This window comes from Zootoca vivipara, chromosome 8 (assembly GCF_963506605.1).
Source record: "Zootoca vivipara chromosome 8, rZooViv1.1, whole genome shotgun sequence".
In the NCBI taxonomy this organism is placed as follows: domain Eukaryota; kingdom Metazoa; phylum Chordata; class Lepidosauria; order Squamata; family Lacertidae; genus Zootoca; species Zootoca vivipara.
Genome location: NC_083283.1, coordinates 21,491,822 through 21,515,788, shown reverse-complemented (window position 1 = coordinate 21,515,788; position 23,967 = coordinate 21,491,822). Strand labels below are relative to the sequence as shown.

Genomic DNA, 23,967 nt, shown 5'->3' with positions numbered 1-23,967 from the left:
AGGCTATATATAAATACAGTACCACTAACAACTGAAATAAACAAAAGCTTCTCAGCAACCTAAAAGAGAAAATAAACTATTGGATTAGAGGCTTAATTTTTGGATAGGATCCAAAGCACTGCTGTTGTTTCTTCAATCTTTACGCTGATTTAAGTGTGGAACAGGTTTTGCTTACCTTTAGAGAGAAGAGGTTTGTCATCTTGAACAGCTTTCTTGGCAATGATATTAACTGCTAGAGTAAATGCAGAAGAAACATAATAGCATCCAGGCTCCGCAATCACGTTCACACCAGATTCTTCAGGAAAGTAGGTATCAAGTAATGGACTGAGAATATGATTAATCTTGAAGATAAAAGGGGAATATCTATTAAAAATCCTGTATCAATTTATAATTTACAACTTTAGTTCAAATTTTAAGTGTTCCTAGATAAACGTTTGTCAAGTTGAAAGCTAAGGGGAGAAACGGCGCCACTCACTATCATCTTGGGGAGGGGGGAAATCTGAACCAATCAAGTTGCTTAGTTCATCCGAATTTTACCTCAGAATAAAAAGGGTACATGATGTATTACGGTACTGCTGATCTATTAAAGTCAAGTGAATTGTATAAATTTTAGCACATTACCAATAGAGGACTACAACTGCTCCTATCAATCCTACGAAATATGATATTTTTTTTTCAAATAATCTAGGTCTATTCAAAAGCAGCCATCTAAAATCTTGGGTAATTTGAAAATGGTTGATTTTGTTGTGATATTTAGACTCCTGCCGTTTTAAATTAGCACAATTGTGTGTTCCTCCTCTTCTCCCTCTCACTGTGAACCAGTATCCAAAAAACATTTTAGGTCAGTCAAGTAACTCCTAACATGTAGGTTGCACAAACTGGAGAACCAATCCACACACACTGCTTTCTCATTTGTGCAACTAGACCAAAAGACTCTTGCAGTACTACTCATATAGCACAGTATCTTTTAGAAAGCACTGTAGCAAAAACAGGTCATACAGATGCACATGCCACTATAATAAAATGTGACTGGGACCCAAAGATCTGCTTCCACATATGGAAATCTGCTTTCCAAGTTTAGAGTGGTTGTTTTCCTCATTAGGAAAACCAGGCCACCATCTAAGATGCATAGCACATAGCACTGAGAAAGTTATGAAGCTATAAGCAGAGTTAGCTAAACTGTGCAAAATATCACTTGAACAAATCAAAGTGCAACTACACAAGTGGCATCTGATATTTCATCAACAGTTCTTTGGATCCTGGCCTGCATGCTGTAAATTCTTATCACTGCACAGGTTCTTCCAAAAAATATTCATTTTAAAAAGTGTCAGAAGCTCTGTAATATAAAACTTGCTAAGTCCTTTTTGGATGCAACAAGAAAATGTGTTTTACTATTGTGCAAACAATCCTCAGGTTACTGTGCTCCCGTCTCCAATTTTGGTGTAGCAACAAGTTCAGAAACTTTTGTTTTAAAACTAATCAGTGCTCACTGTTATGTTCGAACTCGGAGGAATGCTGATTATTTTATACTTTGGTTTGGTTAAACAAGCCAGGATCAAACCAGTCTGCCACTCTTATTTTCTAAGTCAGCCTTCCTCAACCTGGTGCTCTCCAAATGTGCTGGCTGTGACTGATGCAAATTGTAGTCCAAAATTATCTGAAGGGCACCAGGTTAAGGAAGGCTGCTCTGTATCCAAATAGAATATTGTGAACTCAAGTTTCAATGATTGAATTGGAATGGAAGACTAAATCCATCCTCCATCTCTGTGTTAATTCTTTAGCTATTTCATATGTATATCCAATGCAAATGCAAACCTCAATTAACTGAATAACTAAATAAGCCAGTTTTATAGGAAAAAGCTAAGTCAAAATTCATACCTCCTCCAGGTCAGCTTCGTAATCTGTGAAACCACCACCAATGTTCAACAGGTTCATGGTAAAGCCAAATTCTTCCTAAAATAAAAATGCAGAAAGTTTACTATCTACAAGGTATTAGGTGCCCTTTTTGTTTAGTAATATAGACTCTTAAAACATTGAGCTCTTTTAACAAGACAAGGTGATTTGTTACCTTTTAAACGGTTATACAGTATAAGGCAACTCAACTAATTTTCATATATTATGTCCAGAACAAATGGCAAACTATCTACAATTGTGTGGCGGAATTAAGTAAAGTTGTACCTTGGTTCTCGAACGGAATCTGTTCCGGAAGTCCGTTCAACTTTCGAAAACCAAGGAGCAGTTTCTGATTGGCTGAAGGAGCTTCCTGCACTCAAGTGGAAGCCCCGTTGGACGTTCAGCTTCTGAAAAACGTTCGAAAACCTGAACACTTCCAGGTTTTCGGCGTTTTGGAGTTGATTTGTTTGTCAACTAAGCCGTTCGAGAAGCAAGGTTCCACAGTACTGAATATATTCTACATGTGAACTTAAGTGTATACAAGTCCAATAATTCACTTACAGCCATATCAAACACACAGCGAGCATCAGAAATAGCATGTTTGTATACTTGAGTTTCCTTGCAAGAGCTTGACACATGAAATCTGTAACAAACAAAAAACAAAGACTAACTTGTGGTGTTACCAAGTTCATGACTCTAGCTAAAAAAAAAAAAAAGACCTGCAGATTCTATGCGATTTTTTTTTAAACTGTCTTGAGTAATATTGTATCACTGATACAAAAATATGTTGCAGCACACACTAATGCACAGGGTGTACAACAATGTCATAAGAAACATATTGATTCCTTCTGTCTCCTCAGCTCTCCGTATTTAGCTGAAAGATATGCTAATAGCACATTTTAGTGGAGAAAGAACCTTGGGTAAACAGAAATATAAAAGAATCATATCAGATTACTCTGACTCCTCAATTCTATCCAGGAGTTAATGGACTACAGATCAAATAAGTGTTATCTTCCCAAGATCAGGAAGATCCCATGCTCATTCAGGCATTGCTCCTTACTTTGAGGAAATCAGAAGCACACTAGGCTGGAGCCTGTGCCATGTACTTCCCCTGAAATGACATTTTGTCTGAACAGGCCCATTGCTTTTGTTAAAAGCAGTTTAAAAGTGAAACTTCCAAATCTGGAAAGCTCTGGCTTGACAAACGCACAAAATTTGCTTCACAATTCTCTCATTCTGGCTCTCTGCACTTATTGAAGCCTAGAACATAAACATTATGACAATTACCTAGCCAATCAAATCTGTCTGTGTTCCATGCTAAACATACTTAGAAGAAGCTTCCACTGAAAGCAACAGGATTTCTTGCTAATAAATATGGGTCTTGTACAAAGGGTAAACAAGATGATGGAGTACAGTATTAGCAAAAAAGATCTCTACATTACTGAAATATCATTCAGCAGTAAAGTTCTACTCCCAATCCTCACTAGTTATAGTTTTTTGCCCAAAATTATTATTATTTATTCAATTTATATACCACCCTATACCCGGAGGTATATTGACACTTGAGGCAGGAGACCTCTGTTTTCAGTATAATCAACTTCCTGGAAGTAGATGCTATGGGTGTCTAATATTTGCTACAAGGGGGCGTGGCATTCTATAGTTGAGACTATGGGAAAGCTGTAGAGAATTGCTTTGCTCTGAATATCACTGTTGCCTTTCATACTTGTATTTCTAAATGTTTACCTTTTGTTTGAAATGGGTTTGTCCTATCAATCCTTACATGTTAAATGACTTTTCATCTGCCATATGTATTCAAATTAGGTGGCCCCCTTTAGGAACTAATTTACAGCCTTAAACTGAAAAGGTCCATTTTATAAGACAGAAAATGCATGTACTCTACGCCATATATAGGACAAACTTTTAAGAATAATTTTCTAGAAGTCTGGGAACTAATATCCCTGAAGAGTTCAGTTTCTTTCTCTCTCTGGTATTAATACTTCCCATATTCTCTTCCCAAATATTTGGGCACACAGAAAGAAGACACTGTATTATATAGCATTTTACTAATATGTATGAGATATAATTGGAAGCATAGTTATGAAACACTGTGGCTACTTTTATAGACATTCAGGATACCTTCCTAACATGAACATTTCAACATTAATGACAACATATACCATTTAAGTCTACTGCTTTCCTCTTTCACATTTAAAAGAGCAGCAATGTGAAGGGAAGATGAGGGAGAAAGGACATGATTACTTACTTAACACCAACTATTTGGACATTCAGCTCCTTAGCACATTCCATGAGGTGCCGACAGTTCTTCAGGGTGGTGCCAAACTTCATGTTCATCTCTTCCTCTCCATTAATGTCTTCTGTGGCAATATGAAGCAAGAGCCTAAGAGAAGGGGAAGATGATTGGGGCACAGTTGGTTTACAGCAGCATCAGCACATGTGAAGCCTGAAGACTGTCAGAAGTATGTTGATTATGTTGCCAATACTCCAGTTCCACCGATGGGCGAATCAAGGGAACCTAATAAAAATAATCCTGTACAGAGAGAAAACTAGCAATTAGGGCCTAAATATGGAGTCAAAAAGGATAAGTGGTTTGGAAATGCAGCAGCTAATAACTGCTGTAGCAGAAAACCTGTTGATTGCTGTAATAAAAATACATTACCTTGGATGTAATCTTGGATGTAATCATGGCTGTCATAAAGCTACTCAGTGACAACTTCTTGCAAAATGTGCTGAATATGGTTCAGTTCACATGTAACACTAAGTCAAACCAGAGCCCCTGGAGAGACAGTTACAGCTGCTCCTCCAGTTTTACTGCACTGCTGCAAGCTAAAGGTGTGGTTTGGTGCAGCATGCCATCCACACTCAGGCTCATGGTTCGGCTGAAAGAGACAAGCTGTAAACCAAGAACAATTCTTGGTTACAGCTTTTGGTTTGTCTGGGACGAGACAAATCATGAACCCTGATTCAGACAACATACTAAGCCAAACCATAGCCTAGCTTCATAGTAGGAGCAAATAAGCAAAGAAGCTGCAACTGTCTCTACAGGGGCCCATGCAGTCACAGCAAGCTATGGTTCAGCTTACCTTTACATGCAAGCCATGTCTATGACTGGGTTTTGAATACCGTTTGCTTTATAAAACATGGCTGATTTGAAATAGAAGGCATCCTAGATTTCCCCTCCCACTGGGTACTTTTTGAAGTATTAATTCCAGTTTTGTTAGCTTCACTGCTTGCTTCTTCTTGTAGTAGTAGCCAGAACAAGCTAGTGGGCAGCATTTCATTTGAAGGTAACAGGGCTTACACCCCTACAAGAAACTGGAACTTAACTTGATGACTGAGAGCATAATGAGTCCTTGGTTTCTAAAAAGATGGGTCATTTCTTGCAAACCTGAGCATCACTTAGTTGCCAATATTAATCAAAAGAGATACACAGACATTTAGAATGAAATTAATGGCTGTAACATTTTTAGGGCCAAGTCTACCAAACCTTACTTTGGGAGCTAGATGCATTAATAGCCTTGCAAACATCATACTCCACAAATGACTGTGTTAGTCCTCTGCTGATTCAGTTAACAGAAGTGACTGCATGGTCAGTGCTGGGTATTGGAACGAGTGGGAAGCTAACATCTTTATATTTTCCAGGTGTGTATTATATTGCCCCAAAAAAAGGTCCGCAGCACTCATGCAGATCTGCCCTTAAAAACATGCAACTGAAGCACTATATATTATCCTTTTTCTTAAGGATCAATATACCTGATGATAAAAGTTTGGATCATAATAAGCATTAGTAGTGTAGGAGCATATAACATATATATGACATTTATTGAACACATGGCAATCACTGCCCTATTACAAGAATAAACTCCAGCAACTTTTTTACACAAAGATTGACAATGAGAAAGGAGGTGCCCAACTGCATGACACATTTACTGGATGAACTCTTCTCTCAAGGCCCAGGAAGTCTGCCATAATATTAAATTACTGAAACAATCTAGAGATTGACATGTAGCCTTCATATTCTCTTATTTCAAAGGGGCATGTACTTACCCACTAACTGCCTTATCTGTTTTAGATAATCCACCGCCATACATTTGTTCCTCCTTCATGCTGACGCTACCCCAAGTAAACTAGAAGAAAACGATGTGCACTTCTGGTGCAGCACCACAGTTCTGGTACGCAGCATATAGCAGCCTGTTCCAGATTTGTACTTTATTCTCTCCCCCCCCCCCCCCCCGGGAAATATTCTAGACCAGCTCAAGGGATCTTGAGACAATTCTCACAGATAGTGATCTGAACAAACATGTGATACATTTCATCATGATGCCAGAGTCCCAAGCAGAGAATGGTGCGTGTAAATACATATATATATTCATGTTTTAATATCGCCAGTCCACATAACCCACATAAGGAGGCGCTTCCGAGTCAAAAGAAGTTCTAAGGTATCTTGATAAAGCAATTTCAGGGCAAGTTAGTAGAATATTAAAAAGCAACAGCTTACAACTATGTTGTCAAATACACCTAACTAGTATTTGGGTCATCACTCTCAAGTTTTAAAGAGTTGCATGTTAGAAGAGCCAATGGAGACTTCTCTGCAAGAAGTATTTCAGGTTATCCCTTTAGAGATCATTCATTATAAGCATATATTAAATTTAATTCAGTGGGCTCTAGTTCATGAAAGCTTATGCCATGGTACAATTTGTTAGTCTTCTAAGGTGTCACAATAATGTTTTAGAATTGTATACTGTAATCCCAACTTCCCACAATGGTAAGTAAAATGAAAACATTTCTGTATGCTTACTTTGCATTTGGATGGTTCCTAGCAATTTTCTTTAATTCAAGTTCACTTTCACATGTCAAAATGTTTACTCCAATTTTTGCTGCATATTTTATCTGAGAAGCTTGCTTGCAAGGATTTGTGAATATAATGTTTTCAGGAGAAATGCCCAGGTCTTGAACCAATGCCATTTCAGTCTGAAAAAACAAACATTTGAACAAGGTTAGAGGCAAATAAAGGTTGTGAAGAATATTTAGATTTAGAGTCTAAAAGGTTGGAATTTTTAAAAATCACAATACTGGTGTTAAAGGGGGGGGAGAAAGTCATACCTAATGCAAGACTTGTTATCCAAAGTTACTCAGTTTAAGTTTGCAAGCTGCCCAGTTCCAAAGGCTAAGAAAACTCTACCTTAAATTGTTTATCTCTAGAAACTCGAAGCCAGCTTTATTCTTTTTCTTTTGTGAGTGGAGGCTTACAAAGTTTTGAAAGTTTCTAATGCTTGGTGCTCTGGAGCTGTCCTACATGCACATAATGTCCAAACAATCTATGCAAGTTACGCTAATAAAACAGGTCATTCTTAGTTGTTCTTAAGGCATCACAATGGTATTGGGATTCTTTTTATTTACTCCAGTTAGTTATGAGAGCCTCGAAGTTGGGTACAAAAATCTCAGTATGTGGAAGGTTCATAGGCTGGAGAGGAACCACAATTCAGTGGTGGAGCCCATGCTTTCCACAAAGGTCCCAAGTTTAATCCCTGGCGTCTGAAGTTACAAAGAGACCTTGGACAACTACTGTCAGTCAAAGTAGACAATGGGCTAACTGGAGAAAGTCTGACATAGTATATGGTAGCTTTCTATGGTCCTAACTAATATAACTAATATAAGACACTGAATGAAACAGACAACAGCACAAGCATTAAAAAAAAAAGGCCAAGCATTAAGAATAAAAAGGCCAGGTCCAGCCACTGAATGTACCAGAGAATACAACTGTCTTCATAAAACTGGGAAGATGAGCTGGCTCCAGCCACCGGCCTGAGAATGAACTGCAGGGAATTTGCTCACCCCTTATCTTCTGTAAAGAACACTCTGCTCCAAATGCTAGTTGGCCTACAATCACAGAAGTGAGGGGAAGGTCATTCTAACCTTTGCAACCAGCCAGCGGAATGTTCCTGGATTGTTTGTTTTATTGCTCTAATCTGTTGTAAGCCACTTTAAGAATATAAACACACACAGACATATAAACTAGCTTCCATCATGCGAGTGCCTAGGAGGTGGGTACTCCATAAACAGGATCACCACCAGAACTATTTCTAGTTGCAAGCCTCCAAAGCTCTGGCGGCAGAGGCACATAAAGCAGAACTTCCGAAACTGTTCTTAAGGAGTGAACAAGCTCTTATAGACATCCTCTACTAGAGGTTTAGGGTTCAGAGCACCCCGGCTTTGGCCGGGGTACAAATAAAAATTATTATTATTACCCTAATGTGGTCCCCTCCATGTTTTGGACTGCAACTTCCACCAGCATGGCTGTGCTGGCTGAGGGGAACTGTAGTCTAAAACATATGCAGGGTGCCAGGATGGAGAAGAGTTGTTTAGGTAAGATGTCAAATACTTACTTTGCTTGAACATGCAAACCCAGTTCCAAGAGCTGCCAGTATCTCAAGTACACCTACAGTGGAGTTACATTTTACATTGTAAAATGGCTTTACTGGTGCCATCACATTCTGCCAGTGGATGTGCTGCTTAATCAACTTTCCCAGATCACCAACAAAAAAAGATTTTTTTCCAGTCTAGGAAGAAAAAGAAAAACGGTGAATCTACAGTTAAAGACTAACTACAAAGATATACAGTAAGTAGATGGCAGTCATAGGGGAAATTTCTATTTTGTTAATTACTGTCCCAGACATTTTGCCTCCACTTTCCCTGGGCATACCATGAAAATGTAAGCTTGTTTTGTGAACATTATTTGTGGTTGAAACGCCTCTAAATCTGAAAGTCGGCAGTACAATGTCTAAGCCAGGTGAGGCTGTGCAAGTTCTGAACCAGTGTCTAGATCAAGCATCCCCAAACTTCGGCCCTCCAGATGTTTTGGACTACAATCCCTATCATCCCTGACCACTGGTACTGTTAGCTAGGGATCATGGGAGTTGTAGGCCAAAACATCTGGAGGGCCGCAGTTTGGGGATGTCTGCGCTAGATGCAGCAGTGGCCTGGATAAGGGCCAATAAACTGAGCCTAGAATCCTGGCAGGACTGAAGCTCTATGGCTGAGCCATTTCAATGTCTAGGAGAAAGGCCAGTTTCCTGCTTTGGATGCAGCTGCACTCACCCTAAAAGAGCAGCTATGCAGTGTGGAGGTACTCCTAAGTCCAACTTTGTCATTTGAGGCACAGATAAACCTCAGTGGCTAGGAGTGCATTTACCAGCTGCAACGGTTCCTGCATAAATTAACTGTGGTGGTTCAAGCAATGGTACCCTCAAGGATAGACTACTGTAACACACTCTATGTGTGGTGGTTCAAGCAATGGTACCCTCAAGGATAGACTACTGTAACACACTCTATGTTGTGCTACCCTTGAGGCTGGTGCAAAACTCTAAATGTAATACCTGTGTTAAGGGAGCTACACAGGCTGCCAGTATGCTACCACGCTACATATTCTTGCTATTAATCTATAAAGACACATAACCTGGTGTACTTAAAAGGCTGCTTTATTCCCTACACCCCTGCCTGATCCTAGTGATCTGTCACTCAGATAAGTCTGACAATTGTGCATTTCATATGGTGGTAATGGGGCTAAGGAACTAATTAAATGAAATCAAGCTAGTATCATATGTCAAAGGTTTTAGGCACCATCATAACACCACTATTCTAACCTAGCCTCCTCATCAAAATGATTGTGTTTTTTGTGGATTTTTTTCAGATGACCTATTCTTTACTTCTGTTTCTTTAATTTATGTTACTTCAGTGTTACTCTTGTGTTTTTTGCTTTTACCTGAAGTCCTGTACAACTGCATGGATTTATTTTTTGAGTTTGCAATATAAAATATAAAATAAAAATACTGAAAATGGAACACTTACAACAGTATGTTCATAAATGCAGTTGTCAATGACATCTCCAACATTTACTCCTTCATCCAGTAAGCCAATGGAGTAGTTTGCATCCTCAAGAAATCCTTTCATCTCAGCCGTATTCCGCAAAGCCGACAGTCATAAACCAAGAAACACAAGGGATGGGCCACAAGCCTTAGATCCGGGTCCTTAAGCTATGCAACAAACTGTTTGACAGAGAAGACAATAAGAAATATTACAGTCACAGCACAGCCTTTTAGAAAGCTTTCATTTCTCCTTCCCCACCCATGCTCTCTCACACACAGATCAGGGGGCTATCAACAGTGTAAATATGCTGCTTATTTAAATTTCAAAGCAAAACAACAAAGCTACATATTCAGCAAAATTGGATTATAAATGGGGGGGGCAGCCTGCAGCCCTTCAACTATTTTCATGAAAGGAGCCCAGGGGAGAAAGGGGGGGGGAAATACTGAGGGGGCAGGAAGAGGGCAACAAAAAGGATGCAGTGATGGAGAAGGAGGGGAAATATAAGAAAACAATTTCTTATTTCTGGCAAGAGCAATCTGTTTCTTTCCTGACATCTTGATGCATAGTAAGAAAGGAGAGGAGGAGTGACAGAAACAGAGAGGTAGGGACAGAAAAGGGATGAACCCCTGCCACCCACTTTTGTCTCTATCCCCGCTCATTGCTGTCAACAGATTACCACTGAGGGAATGCTGCCTTCCACAGAAATAAGTTCCCTGCCCCTGGCAAACTAGCATCTCATGTGCTATTTTCCACTGCAGAAAGCTTTTTGTGATTTAAAAAAATGTATTCATTATCTGTGGGTAGCAGTAGGCATACAGAAAGACATTTTGCTAAACCTTTACTTTTACATTAACTTTTCTCCTTAATAATCTCAAACATTAAGAGGTCAGAGCCACTTTTAAATATTAAAGCCATTTAGTGGGGAGGGGGGATCATTTAATCACGGAGTAGGCTAGCATGCAAAATAAATGTACCAATGTAATATTGACATGTTATCCAATAATAATTTAATTAACAATGAACGTATGTTTACTTAGCATCCAAAATAGTTATTTGAAGTTCTTAAGGTGTTTGATGCATGCTGCGCGCACACACACACACCTTAAAGCTCCAAAGTTGAAGGAATGGGGGGTTCGAAGTAAGAGAAACGTTTCTCCAGACTTTTCTGGTCTGCTGGCTACAGAACAAACCTCTTATTAGTCTACTGCAGTTCTCTCATTTGGTTACACCAATGTGTCACTTATCTTCCAAAAAGGTGTTGGGAAAACATGAGCACACCAAGCAGGTTCTTTGAAGAACTGCCTGTCCCAGAGAGCTATGCTGACAAGAGTATGGTAGGTTTTAGTCCCAGAGGCAGGAGCTCAAGCAGGTTTTCTCCTACAGCTGTCAGCTGAAGGTGGAGACTGCTTTTAATAAGAATTTAAAATTATACCCAGACAAACTTTTAATTAATACCCTGTTCCAAGTAAGTCCATTATATTTAACATCTAATTGACTTTTTCCTCAATAAAACATTTTATAGCACAACTTCGAGGTACCTATTAGTCAGCTCTCTCACACACGAACAATCTGGGTGTGTCAAGGCTCTTCTAAGTTCAGGCACACCCCAAATGTAAGTATATTTGTGGTGAGCATTTCTATGAAGTTGCATGGTTAAGGTTTAATTCACTAGTTATGATTAATCTAAAATATTTCACAGCAGAACAAATCTTACTGCAAAATAAAAGCTTAGAGTGCCTAGGCACTACACAATCATTAAGAAAAACAGTATGGAATGAAAGCATGAAAAACTTTTAGGTTGCCTCAATTGATGGGCATCAATTCATCAGGCAAATATTTATCAGCAATACAATTTATTGGCAAGACAAATATGAGAATCTACCCAACTTTCTACCCAACTGTAGAAGATTTAAAAATCAATCAGTTTAATTTTGGCAAGAGGCTACATCTGGTACTAAAGAAACAAATGACCTGATCCTATGGAGCAGCTGTGCAAGTGCAATAACTCCAAAGATCATAGTTTGATCCCAGCATGTCAGACCTGCCTATAACAAGGAAAATACAAAGAACTGAGGAAAAGCTGTCACAAACGTGGAAATACAGTCAATCGTGTTTCTTTTGAGTAGATTATTTCATCCAAGAGATTAAGATAAATTTGAGGTGTATTGGATTGCTCTACGCTCTCATTTCAATGCAACTCTAATAAACCCTGGTAAGGAAGGCGGCCAAATCAAAGTATCATAAGAATTAAACATTCCAAATCCTCAGTGACTGAAATAAGGAAAATTATTAATCCTCTATGAAGGCAAGATTACAATTGCATTCATAAACAGAAAAATTTACAAACTCTCCAGCAGTCTACCCTGCAGCCAGCTGAGCCCAGGGAAACCCAAAGTACCACATGGCTCAGTAGTTGCGCAACCTGACAAGGCTGCTACCGTGTTTCCCCTTTTTTAATACGTAGTCATAAAGTAAGCCAGGGCAGCAATTTTAAGCAGTTGAGAAAAATAAGACATACCCCGAAAATAAGACATACCCCCATGCCTGCCAGCTTGGGGCCTGGAACTGACTGCTGCAGCGCGGAGCGCTCAGCCGCTGGCTAAGCAAGGAAGCAGAGAGCAGAGCTGCAGATCAGCTGTAGCGCGCGCCTAGGAGGAACGCAGCTAAGTCAGCCCTGAGGAGGGAAAATGGCGTTTAAAAACGCCATTTGAAGTGATTTCAGCCTGCCGCCCCGCCCTCCGTGGCAAGTACGGTAGAGAAATAGCCCCTTTCTCCAAGTGCCCACCACGCGAGGGAAAAGCGCCCCGCGCCAGCCACCGTCCTGCCCAAACCTGGGCTCTCTCCCCTCAGTCACCCCCAGCCGCCCCGCCTCCTCTCTCCCTCCCTTAAAGGACAACTTTGCGAGCGAACTGCTGGGTGCCTTGGCCCCAGGGAGGCGCAAGGAGCCGCGGCGGAGGAACAGGCGGCTGGGGGGTGGGTCGCTTTCTCCGCATCCTCGGAGTTTGGGCTCCGTATCCAGGAAGGAGCGAGCCCGGAATTACTCCCCATCTGGCAGCCCCCGAGGAGCCGCCGCCGCCCTCGAACTTCGCCTTCTTTTCCCTCAGGCGGCACCTTCCCGCGGAGCGCCCAGGCCAGGAGTGCTCAGCAGCGCCGTGTGGAACGCCCGAGCCAGCTCGGGGTCTGCTGCTGCAGCTGTGAGCGTGCAAAGCGCCTAGCAGCGCCGCACGGAGTGGAGTGCCTGAGCCAGGAGAAGGAGGCCTGCCGCCCCGCCACCCAGAACCGGCTGCTGCTGCGCGGAGCACACGGCAGCGCTGGGCGGAGCGCCCGAGGCAGCGGCCTCGCCTCTTCCTGGAATGCCGCCCCGCCGCCCGGAACCGGCTGCTGCAGCGCCGAGCGCTCAGGAGCGCCCAGCAGCACCGGGCAGAGTATACTGTATACTGTTATTGTTGGCTGTTGTGAGGGCAATGGGAGACTGCAAAATGACAAGGCTTGGGGAATAAACATCGTAAACTCAAGGCCCTTCAACAGTCACCATCAATGCTTTGTTACCAGCAGATCCTGCTAGCCATCCACAATACATTTCCTGGAAATCATTCGTTAGGCAAATGTTTGCAAACAAACCCACAATTTCCATTGATGCCTTTGGGAATCGGTTATCTCTGTCCCCTCCTGCCATGGTTTCTGTCCAAAAATGGCTGCCACTGACCAGCCAAGCACAACAAGTAAAGCAGTGGACAATCTTCGGCTCTTTGGATATCTGAATCTGTGGAGTGTGTAGCCAGGTTTTCATTATTATTTCTGTTTGGATAAGTGAACAGGTAGATAGTGAGCAGGTGGACAGCAGGACCTGCATGTACTTTATGCTGCTTGTGTTTATGCTGGCTTTTAGGTTGCTTTTTTGTGCTGATTGATAAGTCCATTTTAATATTCTTTCGCTTTAATTTGTCATGTTAATAGCTTGATTAACCACCTGCAAAGGTGGTATAGAACTGAAACAAGCAAGCTTGGAAATTTTAAATATGTAAATAAAAGTGCTATATAAATAACAGGAAAGTGCGATCCTCTAGGAATTCTTGCGTTACTTTTATGTAATTTCTCAAAATGCATGTTACATCAGGGGCAATCCTCCTTGCCAATGGGGCAATCCTCCTTTTGCCCATGCACAACTAGGAGCACACTTTAAGACTGCCATTTGTGCATTGGTACCAGTAGTTATGTCAGGTGTCGGGCCAGTGGACATGGGTTGGAGGAAGAAAGGATTTGTAGGCTAAATTGGGGCCAGCAGCCAGCCAAATATGGCCTGCAGATTGGAGGTTGCTTCACAACATAAAAGATCAAACTGAGACTTTTGATGATATTAAGATTGGCAGAGACCATTTTCAGCCCACGTGCCAGGGGTAGATACAGCCTTAGGCAAAAGCGAGCAGAGCAGGATATACTGTAATGTTTGCCTTCCTCCAGTAGGCTATCGGTAATAAAAAAAAAAGACATCCCCTGAAAATAAGACACCGTGTGTTTTTTTTCAGAAAAAAGTTATAAGACGGTGTCTTAAAAAAGGGGAAACACGGTAGTCTTTGTGACAACAGTTTGTGAAGCTTCCAAGCTTCAACTGCTTCAGCCAACCAGTTGCAGCAGTTACAGATGAGACAGCACAAATAGTAAATTTGCCAGGATTTAACTACTAATAAGGATCATGTGGGTGCATTTCAGCATGATTTGAAATATCACACCTTCTGTTCTTTATTTCTCTGCAGATTCTCAAAGCATTTCAGAGTATCAAACAATAAGTAATTAATATAGGTCTTCAAATGTAACAGGCAAGTCACAGTTTGGCTGCTGAGAATAGTTTTCAGACTCAGTTCTTCCTTCCAGGTTTCAGCAAAGCATAGTATGCTGTAATGTCCAAATCAGGTACACTATGTTTGTACAACCCATAATTGGTCACTCAAACAGAAATTTCGCATTCTGATTTAGAAGCCAAACTACAGTTTGCATAAACCACAGTTTGCCTGATTTAGACATCAGAGCAAATTATATTTGCTTCAAGTAGAAAAAGATGGTGGGAATATGAACATGCAAAGAAGAGGAGGAGGAGGATGCAAGATGAAGAAATATACAAGTTTGAAACCCACAATCTCAATATATCTAAGTCAGGTCAGGGCTAGGCTTCCAGCCAGGCTAGTCAAATAGGCTGATTCAAAACACCAACAATTTAGCTAAACAAAACAAAAACTGCAAGCATAACTTTTGTTTCAAGTATATTTGACAGATTAGTCTTTTTAAAATTAAGGTGACATCCTCTAAGTTTTGCTTGAGTTCTGTCTTTTTCCCCATAATACAATAGAATTACTGCTTGAAGCAGCCTCTCATATATTAGTACACAAATGCAGCAGCAGGTTGGGATGTGGTACATTCTTTTGCAAGAATGCTGTCTATTATGTAATGGGACATGCTTCAACTAGTCAGGTTTTTTATTTCAGTAGTGTTTAATCCAAATTATTTTTACTTCCAACAAAAGTGATAACCAGAATATATTATTAGAAGATGTCTGATAAGACACCAAGTCTGCAAAACCAGATTTCCTGCTGTGGTGATTCAGAACTATAGTAGGGTGCCTACTTTCCATTTCTCTCCTCTATAATTTAAAGTGTAACTAGTACAAATCATTTGTCCAAGACAGAATCCACCAATCTCCTGTATTTGAAAAACTAACTTATGGAAAGCAAGAGGCACTTAACAAGACATGCCTTGGAGGCTGTGCTCTACAAGTGAAGTGCTGAAGTGATTTAGCAATGGGTATTTACATGTAACAGATCAATAAGACGATTAAAGTTTATTCTAAACAGCCATTACCTAGCATACTGAGGTAGGTTACAAATGGACACAGAGGGTTTATAAAAAAAAGTATGCCTTTAATTTAAGGAAAGGCATCTTAAGGTCTTGATATGTAAACTCATAGAAACACAAATTAAGGCCAACAGCTTTTCTTGAATTGAGACCAGGCTTTCACACATTTCCCTATCATTTAGAACAATTCATAAAACAAATTCCAGAAGGTAAAACTTAGTGAAATTACAAGTGCACAGCTGTAAAAATAAAGGCAAAGACTCACATGGACAAGTTAGGAGATGGAACCCTACTATCATCAGCTAGGTTCCCAAGGTGGCTCAGCGTTGAAGTCGAACTGTTCTCGATAAAGCACTTCTCCTAATCCCTCTGGATAGTTGTACACCTGGTCAGAGAGCTTGCCCTGGGGGGTGGGGAGAGAGAGAATATCCATTATATATTTCAACAGTAATGTTGCAAATCCAGCTTTACAAAACCAATCTTCAAATACACCCATCTCAATACAGCAATTGTGCTTAAGAAAAAACAGGAAGAAGAAGAGTTTGGATTTGATATCCCGCTTTATCACTACCCTAAGGAGTCTCAAAGCAGCTAACATTCTCCTTTCCCTTCCTCCCCCCACAACACACACTGTGAGGTGAGTGGGGCTGAGAGACTTCAGAGAAGTGTGACTAGCCCAAGGTCACCCAGCAGCTGCATGTTCCACAGATTATAAGGAAGTTTAGCATACAGTACATGATTTGTGCAGGGGTTACACTCTGGACCCCCACACATAGTGGGGCCCACTCTGCCCCATTCTGTCCCTTTTTGTGATGTTTTTGAGTCACTTCCAGGTTTGGCACAGTCATGCGCAAAAGAGACATGCCTAAAATGGTTGCTGGCTGTATGTTTAGATCATTAATAAACATACATTCAGGTTAGAACACAGACTGAGAAGGCCAATTCAAACTTCACCAGAATTGTACAACATTCAGCTTGCAGTATAAAGGCTCCCAGGCAGTAGCAGTTTCATAGCAACTACAAGCCAGAAACATAAGTGAACATGTTGACAAATTGAAGTACTAAAATATTTATCTTATCAACCATTTGTTTTCAAACTGAGTTCAGGGAGCCTTGGGGATCAGCAGAAGAGCTGTCCTGACCAACTCTGTTGCCACTATAAAACTTCCCTTACATTATGTAATCATAAGGAAAGTTTTGTGTGTTCTGCTCACGTGGCACAATAGATCTGACCAGCACTTTGTGTAAACAAGGTAATAAAAACTTGCACGTCATCCAAGTTCAACAAGAAGGAACAACTTTAGATTAAAAATGGAGACTGAATTATTAAAAATGGAGAACTGCTACTGAGTGTAATATTCTCCAAGGGAAATGATGTGACAGAAAGGTGAAAACATATAGAATGTAGATTAAAATAGAAGAACCTATATTTTTGTAACTTCTGGTTGATGGAAACATTTTTCAAGGAAGCAAATATCAACAGCTCACCTTTCTTGAGACAGAATTTGGATATTAGATACTACATTAGATGGCTTTTTGTGTACATATGTTTTTATGAACACTTGCTGAGAGAAAAACTACGCCTTAGCAATTATATTACTTGGTGTAAACAGATCACTTTCATCAGCAGACCATATGGTATGTTGACAACTGCATCTAGACTACATTTTAGAGGAACTGACATTGGTACAAAGTCTATACAGTGGTACCTCCAGTTATGAACTTTGCCCCAGGATGAGAACGAAAATCGTGCGCTGGCCCCATTAGCGAAAGCACGTCTCAGGTTAAGAACGGACCTCCAAAACTAATTATAACCTAACGTACCACTGTATCAAGACTTGCAGAGTTGGAAGGGACCTTGAGGATCATCTAGTCCCAGGGTCAGCAAACTTTTTCAGTAGGGGGCCGGTTCACTGTCCCTCAGACCTTGTGGGGGGCCGGACTATATTTTGGGGGAAAAATATGAACGAATTCCTATGCCCCACAAATAACCTAGAAATGCATTTTAAATAAAAGGACACATTCTACTCATGTAAAAACATGCTGATTCCTGGACCATCCGCGGGCCGGATTTAGAAGGTGCCTTAGTTTGGTGACCCCTGATCTAGTCCAACCTCCTGCAATGCAGGAATATGCAGCTGTCCCATAAAGGGTCAAACCCACAACCTTGGCATTATCACCACACTCTTAATTCACACCTTGGACAAACAAATATTAAAATATTACAAATATAAAGTCTTACAAGAATCACAATCACCTAGGCTATAGGCACGACTTCAGGTCCCAAAGAGAGAGAATCTTCTGGCAAGAGCCAGGGAGAAAAGTGGCAGACTGAAAAATCAACAGCAGCAAACTCCTGGCCACAATGGCTCAGAATAGGAATCCCTCAAGGGCAAGATGATAGAGCAGGGACATAATGGGCTATCAGACTATGTCAACAACCAAAATCTACATGAAAGTTTGAGCAGAGGCAGCAAGAAAGCCTAAAACTAGTACTTGAAGGAAGCCCTCACACTACACATTAAATCCACCACCAGGTTCATGAGGCTAGCTTGTGGGCATATCTTGTTCTAGTTAATCAAGGATAAGGTCCAGAGACAAGCACAACACTGGCACAAGTAGCCAGCAGTGGGGAAAATAAAGAACCCTATCCCTGTACCAACAGCTGTTTAGCCCACTAAAAACCATAATTCAAGTCTTTCAGGTATCCAGGTAGATGTCCTAGTGGTAGTCCTTTACTTAACAACAATATTGTCCAAGGATGGCAATAGCCTTCTGAGGCAATCGGCAGACAAGTGAAACAATTCTACAGTACTTCTCTTCTGTCCTCCAGAACAGCTGTGCTGCAGGACAATGAGCAGCCACAGGGAAAAATTGTATCTGCTTTGAATGTGCATCTGGTGGAAGGGCAGTCTGATGCATCTGTTCAGTCCGAGTCCTTGCAGTCATCTTTCTATTCCTATCCTTTCTTCACAGTTATTCTTCATGTTCCATCCAAAAGGACCACACTGTGCCCCAGTTAATCCAAACCTGGAATGGCTTAAGTACCCTCACCATTCTTGATACAACATTTGCAGGACTCATCTATTAAAAAATGAGTAATCCAGCAGACTACCCTAGCTCCACAGAGCAGGAAAAAAAATATTCTGTGTTAGTCCAATTTTTTATTTCCCCAACACTCCTAAGAAGCAGTCATTTATGAGGACAGGATTAGATTGGTTGTGCTTGGCATCCAGACATGAAAGCAAGTACTTCACAAAACTACCGGTATGCAGAAATTCTATGTACCGTATTCATCATGTAAACCTCTTTTAAAAAGGTTTCAATCTAATGTCTCCAAGGAGCCTAACAAGGATCAAAATGGTCCAAGTTGGAACAGCTGATTGTTTAGTGCACTCCATACCCTTTGGCAGAGGTGGAAGTGGAATACACCTATTCTAATTGAATCAGATCTGGTGTGTATACTTTATCAGATTGGAACACACCTTATGTTCCCTTGCGTTCTTTACACCTTCTAAACATACCATGAAATTCACTCACCTCCATTTCTACCATTTTAACTTCTTCAGGTGAGTAACCATGTTAGTCTTTAAAATTCTATAGGACAGCGAAAGACTAACAAACCTATGCATCTGATTAGGTGGTTCAACAATTTATTATCCCATAATACATTTATTAATTTGTTAAAGTGCTACAAAACTTTGTTTCACTTGTACCATATATACCTAAAAAAAGTCTTTCTACATTACATTTGGAAATAAAATGATTGAATATTTGTCACAATATATCTATTTCTCATATTTGTGCCCTGTTCTCTCTGCAAAGAGATTTTTCATTAGATAATCCCCAAGAAGCAAGTTAACCAGAGAGAAGAGACTAGCACAAGTTCATGTGGTGATTATGTTTCATACTAAATGGGTGTTTCCCCTGTTCAGCACTATCCACTTAGCTCTTCTGTTCTCACAGATATTAGCAACTACAAAAACTAACTGCAAAATGATAGGTCACAGGTCACATTGCGGAAAAAAGTGTTGGCCAATCAAAAGCCAATGTTAACACAGTATCCTAAAGAGAACGGGGTGGGGGAGAGAACAAAAGGATACTTAAGAATTTGGGGCCCAATCCAAACCCATCAGGATTTACCAAAGCAACAGAGTCACTAGGCCAATTATAGGCAAGCGCAGCCACCCCCCTGAACACCTCATTTCAAGGCTTCCAGCATCTCTTCCACCCACCTGCATGCTCAGCAGCAGGAAGGGGGAGCTTCATGCTAGCAGTGTCAGTGGCATCACCGCACAGGTGGAGGCTGGTAGAGGTGGGAAGAGGGGCACCTCTACCCAATCTACACAAACACAGAGCCCAGTGCAAAGAGGTCCAGATTGCATCCTTAGTGTTAAAAGTTTTCTGGGTCTTAAAAAAGTGTGGACACAAAATCAATAACACATAACATTTTAATATTCAGAGATGGAATTTAGTTACTCAAAGGAGTATTATGAAAGAACATATTGTTTTTATAAAGCTATAAGCACACATTTAAATGTAAACACAAATATCTGGGGAATGTAGGTAAGATTGAAGTATTGCTCATTTTTAAGTAGGGAAAGAAAGGCAACAACTAGGTTGTTATCCAAGTGTAAACTGTATGAGATTACAAGTTCTTTTAGCTGACTAAAAAGAACAAACTTTCTTCACTGTCTGAGGGAGAAGATCCAGATACCATAGGCTTTCTTATTCACTGGAGATGAACTCCAGTCCCTCCAATCACCAATGCTGGCAGGGCTGGGTACAGAGGACACCTCCAAGATACTTTTGTTGATATGTGAAATGACCACTTCATTTGCAGGAGCTGTAAAGTCAATACCTCTTTATGTATTCATTATGTATTCAAGCATACCAAGAGAATGTTTTACAATAAGATTTGTATAACTGCACAGGCAGTTTTGTTGCTAAGAGTGTCAAACAATTATGTAGTAAGAATGCTATTTTTCTACAAGTAGTCCTTTCAGTGGAAAGTGTGACCTTTTACAGCATGTAAAGGTAGTTCCATATACAAGTACACAATGTAGCAATACCATTCCTATACTAACCACCCAATACTAGTATGTTCCTAATGTCATAAAGAGACAGGACCACATTACTTAGGAATAGAAAGAATTTAGAACTTGCATCTTTTTTTTCTAAAGTGATTTTATATTCACAGATAAATTTATAGTTTAGAATCTAAAATAAATATTCCCCCACTATATGTCCACAGGACTTTGCAAAAGAACAGTGCTATCATGGCTGAGAATTAGTCCTTTACCTCCTTTCCTGAAACTCTAAAATCTATTGTTGCCAACACCAGTTTTATTATCCATGCTTATTCACTAATTTAACAAAATTTCCACACAACTTAAAACAACACACCTGTAAGCAGTTTACATAAAATAGCATAACATATTTATAATGACCTACCAATAAAATGAACAAGCATCAAAAACAAGTTCACACAATAAAAACACGTGTCTGGGAGCCGCTTTCTCAAGTACAGTCGTGTTGCCCTTTTCATTTTAAGACTTGCGCAAAGCAGCAGTTCCTTCGCCACAGATGAGCTCTTCGCATTTTCAAGCCATAAAGCAGAACATCCCCCACTTGGAGCGGGGGCGACCAAAAAGGAGGCCGAGTGCCGATCATCCGCATGGCTGAACTGCCTTGGTAGTATCAGCAACCCAAAGCAAATAAAACTCCCATTGTGAGCCACCAAGAAGCCCTGCAGCTTCATCCAGCCGCCACCGTAGCTCCCGCCCGCCTTCCCTCCCACGTCTGCCGGAGGCTGCTAGGGAAAGCTCAGCGGCTACGGGCTTCCCCGCGGGCGGGATACATCAATGCGCCTGATGTGGGCGACAGCGGCAGCTCTCTTGCGAGGCTGTAGCTGGGCAGACAAGGGAGGGGAGGGGCTCGCACTCCGAAAAAGCGCATGGGGCGGGGGATGCCGTGTCGCAAACCGCAGCGGCGGCGGCGGCAGCAACAGCATTGTTCACACCATGGCAGGCAGGCAGGAAGCGAAGAACTAGACAGGACCAGTCCAGACTGGAACAGACCCTCCTCCCCCTGCCAGCACGCCATTCTTCGCGGCGCAACTCCGTAAAGACGCCGTCGCCGCAGGGCTGCAGGAGGGCGCTCGCAGCTGGTCGCCAGCGCACATGCAGAGCAGGAGGAAGGGGCCCCCGAGGACGATCGCGTCAGTTTGGTCACAGCGGATGGTGACGCTGAAGCAGCAGCGGCTGCTCCAGCTAACCCGAGCCTCCAATGACAGCGCTTCCTCCGAAAGGGGGTTGCAGGCTGGCCTGGCGAGACCTGCGCTCTTTTGAACTGTCCCTTATCCTGGCGCCAAATATGTGCAGGATCCTCTGCATTTCAAAAGGCTTGTTTTCCTTCCGCGCGTGCAAAGCCCGACTCCACGCATTTCCCCGTACTTCTGCCGCATCCCAACGCAGTTGAGATATAATGCGAACACAGAAGACCTGTACCATGCGTGTTCCAAAAACACAATGCGATAAGTATATGTTCCCATAACACCTAAATCTTGGTTCTAATGCCCAAGTGGGTGCGTAACATACTAAGGGCAACATTAATTCTGTTAACCAGTAATTGTGCTGTTGTGGTCAGAAAGAAGCAGGGAGATCAGGTATGACAAAAGGTACTTTTCCACTACCAGTTCAAAGAATGTTAGAGGAACCCAGGACACCAGGGTTCAAATCTTCACTCAGCCATTAAGCTTACTGGGTGACCTGACAGTCTTTCATTCTAACCATCCTCAAAGGTTCTAGTTACAGATAGGTAGCTGTGTTGGTCTGAGTCGAAGCAAAATAAAAAAAATTCTTTCAGTAGCACCTTAAAGACCAACTAAGTTTTTATTTTTGTATGAGCTTTCGTGTGCATGCACGAAAGAAGAAGAAGTGTGCATGCACACGAAAGCTCATACAAAAATAAAAACTTAGTTGGTCTTTAAGGTGCTACTGAAAGAATTTTTTTATTTTGCTTCATCCTCAAAGGGTTCCTGATGAGGATGAAATGGGGAGGAGGGAGAACCATATGCAAATGAACATTGTTGGACAAGTAAGAGGTAGCAGTTATTCCATATTAACAGATGGCCAAAGTTATGATCCTGTACCATTCAACAGCTAAGTGCTTTTCCTACTGTCTTCCCCACAAAGAAAAAGGAGATGTTTTGTCACATTTGTATCCTCTTCAAAGAACTCACAGCAGCATTCATAGGATACTCACCCCCCCCCTTCCAGGAAGTAGGTTGAGCTACTTTCCCAACAGATGAGCAAGAATGTGGTCTTTCCTAAATTCAAAGAACCATTCCAGCCTCTGCTGGAGGCATGGGTGTCAGATATCCAAAAAGTTTCACCTGCGTCACTTCTCCAACATACGAAAAAATATGTACAACTCTTTACAAACTTTCTAAAAGCCAAAGCGGGTCAGAGACAAACCACATCCCCCTCAATGATGTCAAGTAGAGTGGTTTGAACCAAGAAGCTGCAACCCTACCACCTTCAAATCAGGACAGATTTTCTCAAATCCTTCCACACATGCTTAGGGACAAACTTGCAATGCCTGTACAGACCTAGGGGTTTGTGTTTATTCCTGAGTATTTAAAAACAAAAATGTATGTTCTTGTACATATTGTGCAAGCATCTGTCGGACCAGTAGGAATATTTAAGAGACATGTGCCCCAGAATTGCAACAATTGAACAGGACAGGAGGTCTTGCTTCATCCCATTCCTTGGTATACCAGCATTAAGACATGTCTTAGCACCAAGAAAAAGGGCAGCTCCAATAATTCTCATTCAGCCATGATGAAGATAAATTATTTGATATTTGAAGAAAGCAGCAGTAATATTTGTGTGAAATTATGTTACCAACAATAAACACGGTATAGCCACAAACAATGGGTGCAAAGTCATTTTGAGGCAAACCATGGCAGATGTTCTACATCCTAGGTAAGTGACACCTGTCATGTTCCTCCATTCCTGTGGCCTGCACCACTTCATACACCTTGGCAACTGCTTTCAGCCTTTGACAAAAGCAGCTGGTTCCCATTCAGAGACACTTTAGGGCAGGCATGGTAAAATCATCAGCCACTCCTTGCTGACACCATCCACCCCTGCGAAGAGAGGGCATTTAAGGGTGGCCTTCCTTGCTCACCAGGTGCACAAGGAGGGAGAAGCCCTTAGGTTAATGCCAGACACCACCACAACCCGGAAAGCTGGTCGCAATTCTACACACACACACACACACACACACACACACACACAGAGCACACCTGCAGATGAAAAGGAAGGTGGGGGGGGAGGG

The 23,967-nt window shown here is 41.4% G+C and overlaps 1 protein-coding gene across 3 annotated transcripts in view; it reads right to left on the bottom strand.

Moving 5' to 3' along the window:
* The window catches only part of AZIN1 (antizyme inhibitor 1), a 40,626-nt gene that overhangs the window by 4,372 nt on the left and 12,287 nt on the right, over positions 1-23,967 (bottom strand). For 2 of the 3 annotated variants that reach the window (XM_035124916.2, XM_035124914.2), the window contains 8 exons: positions 15,890-16,027; positions 9,760-9,956; positions 8,298-8,471; positions 6,710-6,882; positions 4,157-4,291; positions 2,455-2,536; positions 1,879-1,953; positions 176-341 (listed from right to left, as the gene is read on the bottom strand). In XM_035124916.2, the coding sequence (XP_034980807.1) occupies positions 176-341; positions 1,879-1,953; positions 2,455-2,536; positions 4,157-4,291; positions 6,710-6,882; positions 8,298-8,471; positions 9,760-9,861 (907 nt within the window). In that variant the 5' untranslated portion in view covers positions 9,862-9,956; positions 15,890-16,027. Of the gene's footprint in view, positions 1-175; positions 342-1,878; positions 1,954-2,454; positions 2,537-4,156; positions 4,292-6,709; positions 6,883-8,297; positions 8,472-9,759; positions 9,957-15,889; positions 16,028-21,078; positions 21,749-23,967 lie in introns of those variants that run through there. The other variant, XM_060277679.1, reaches the window with a different exon arrangement.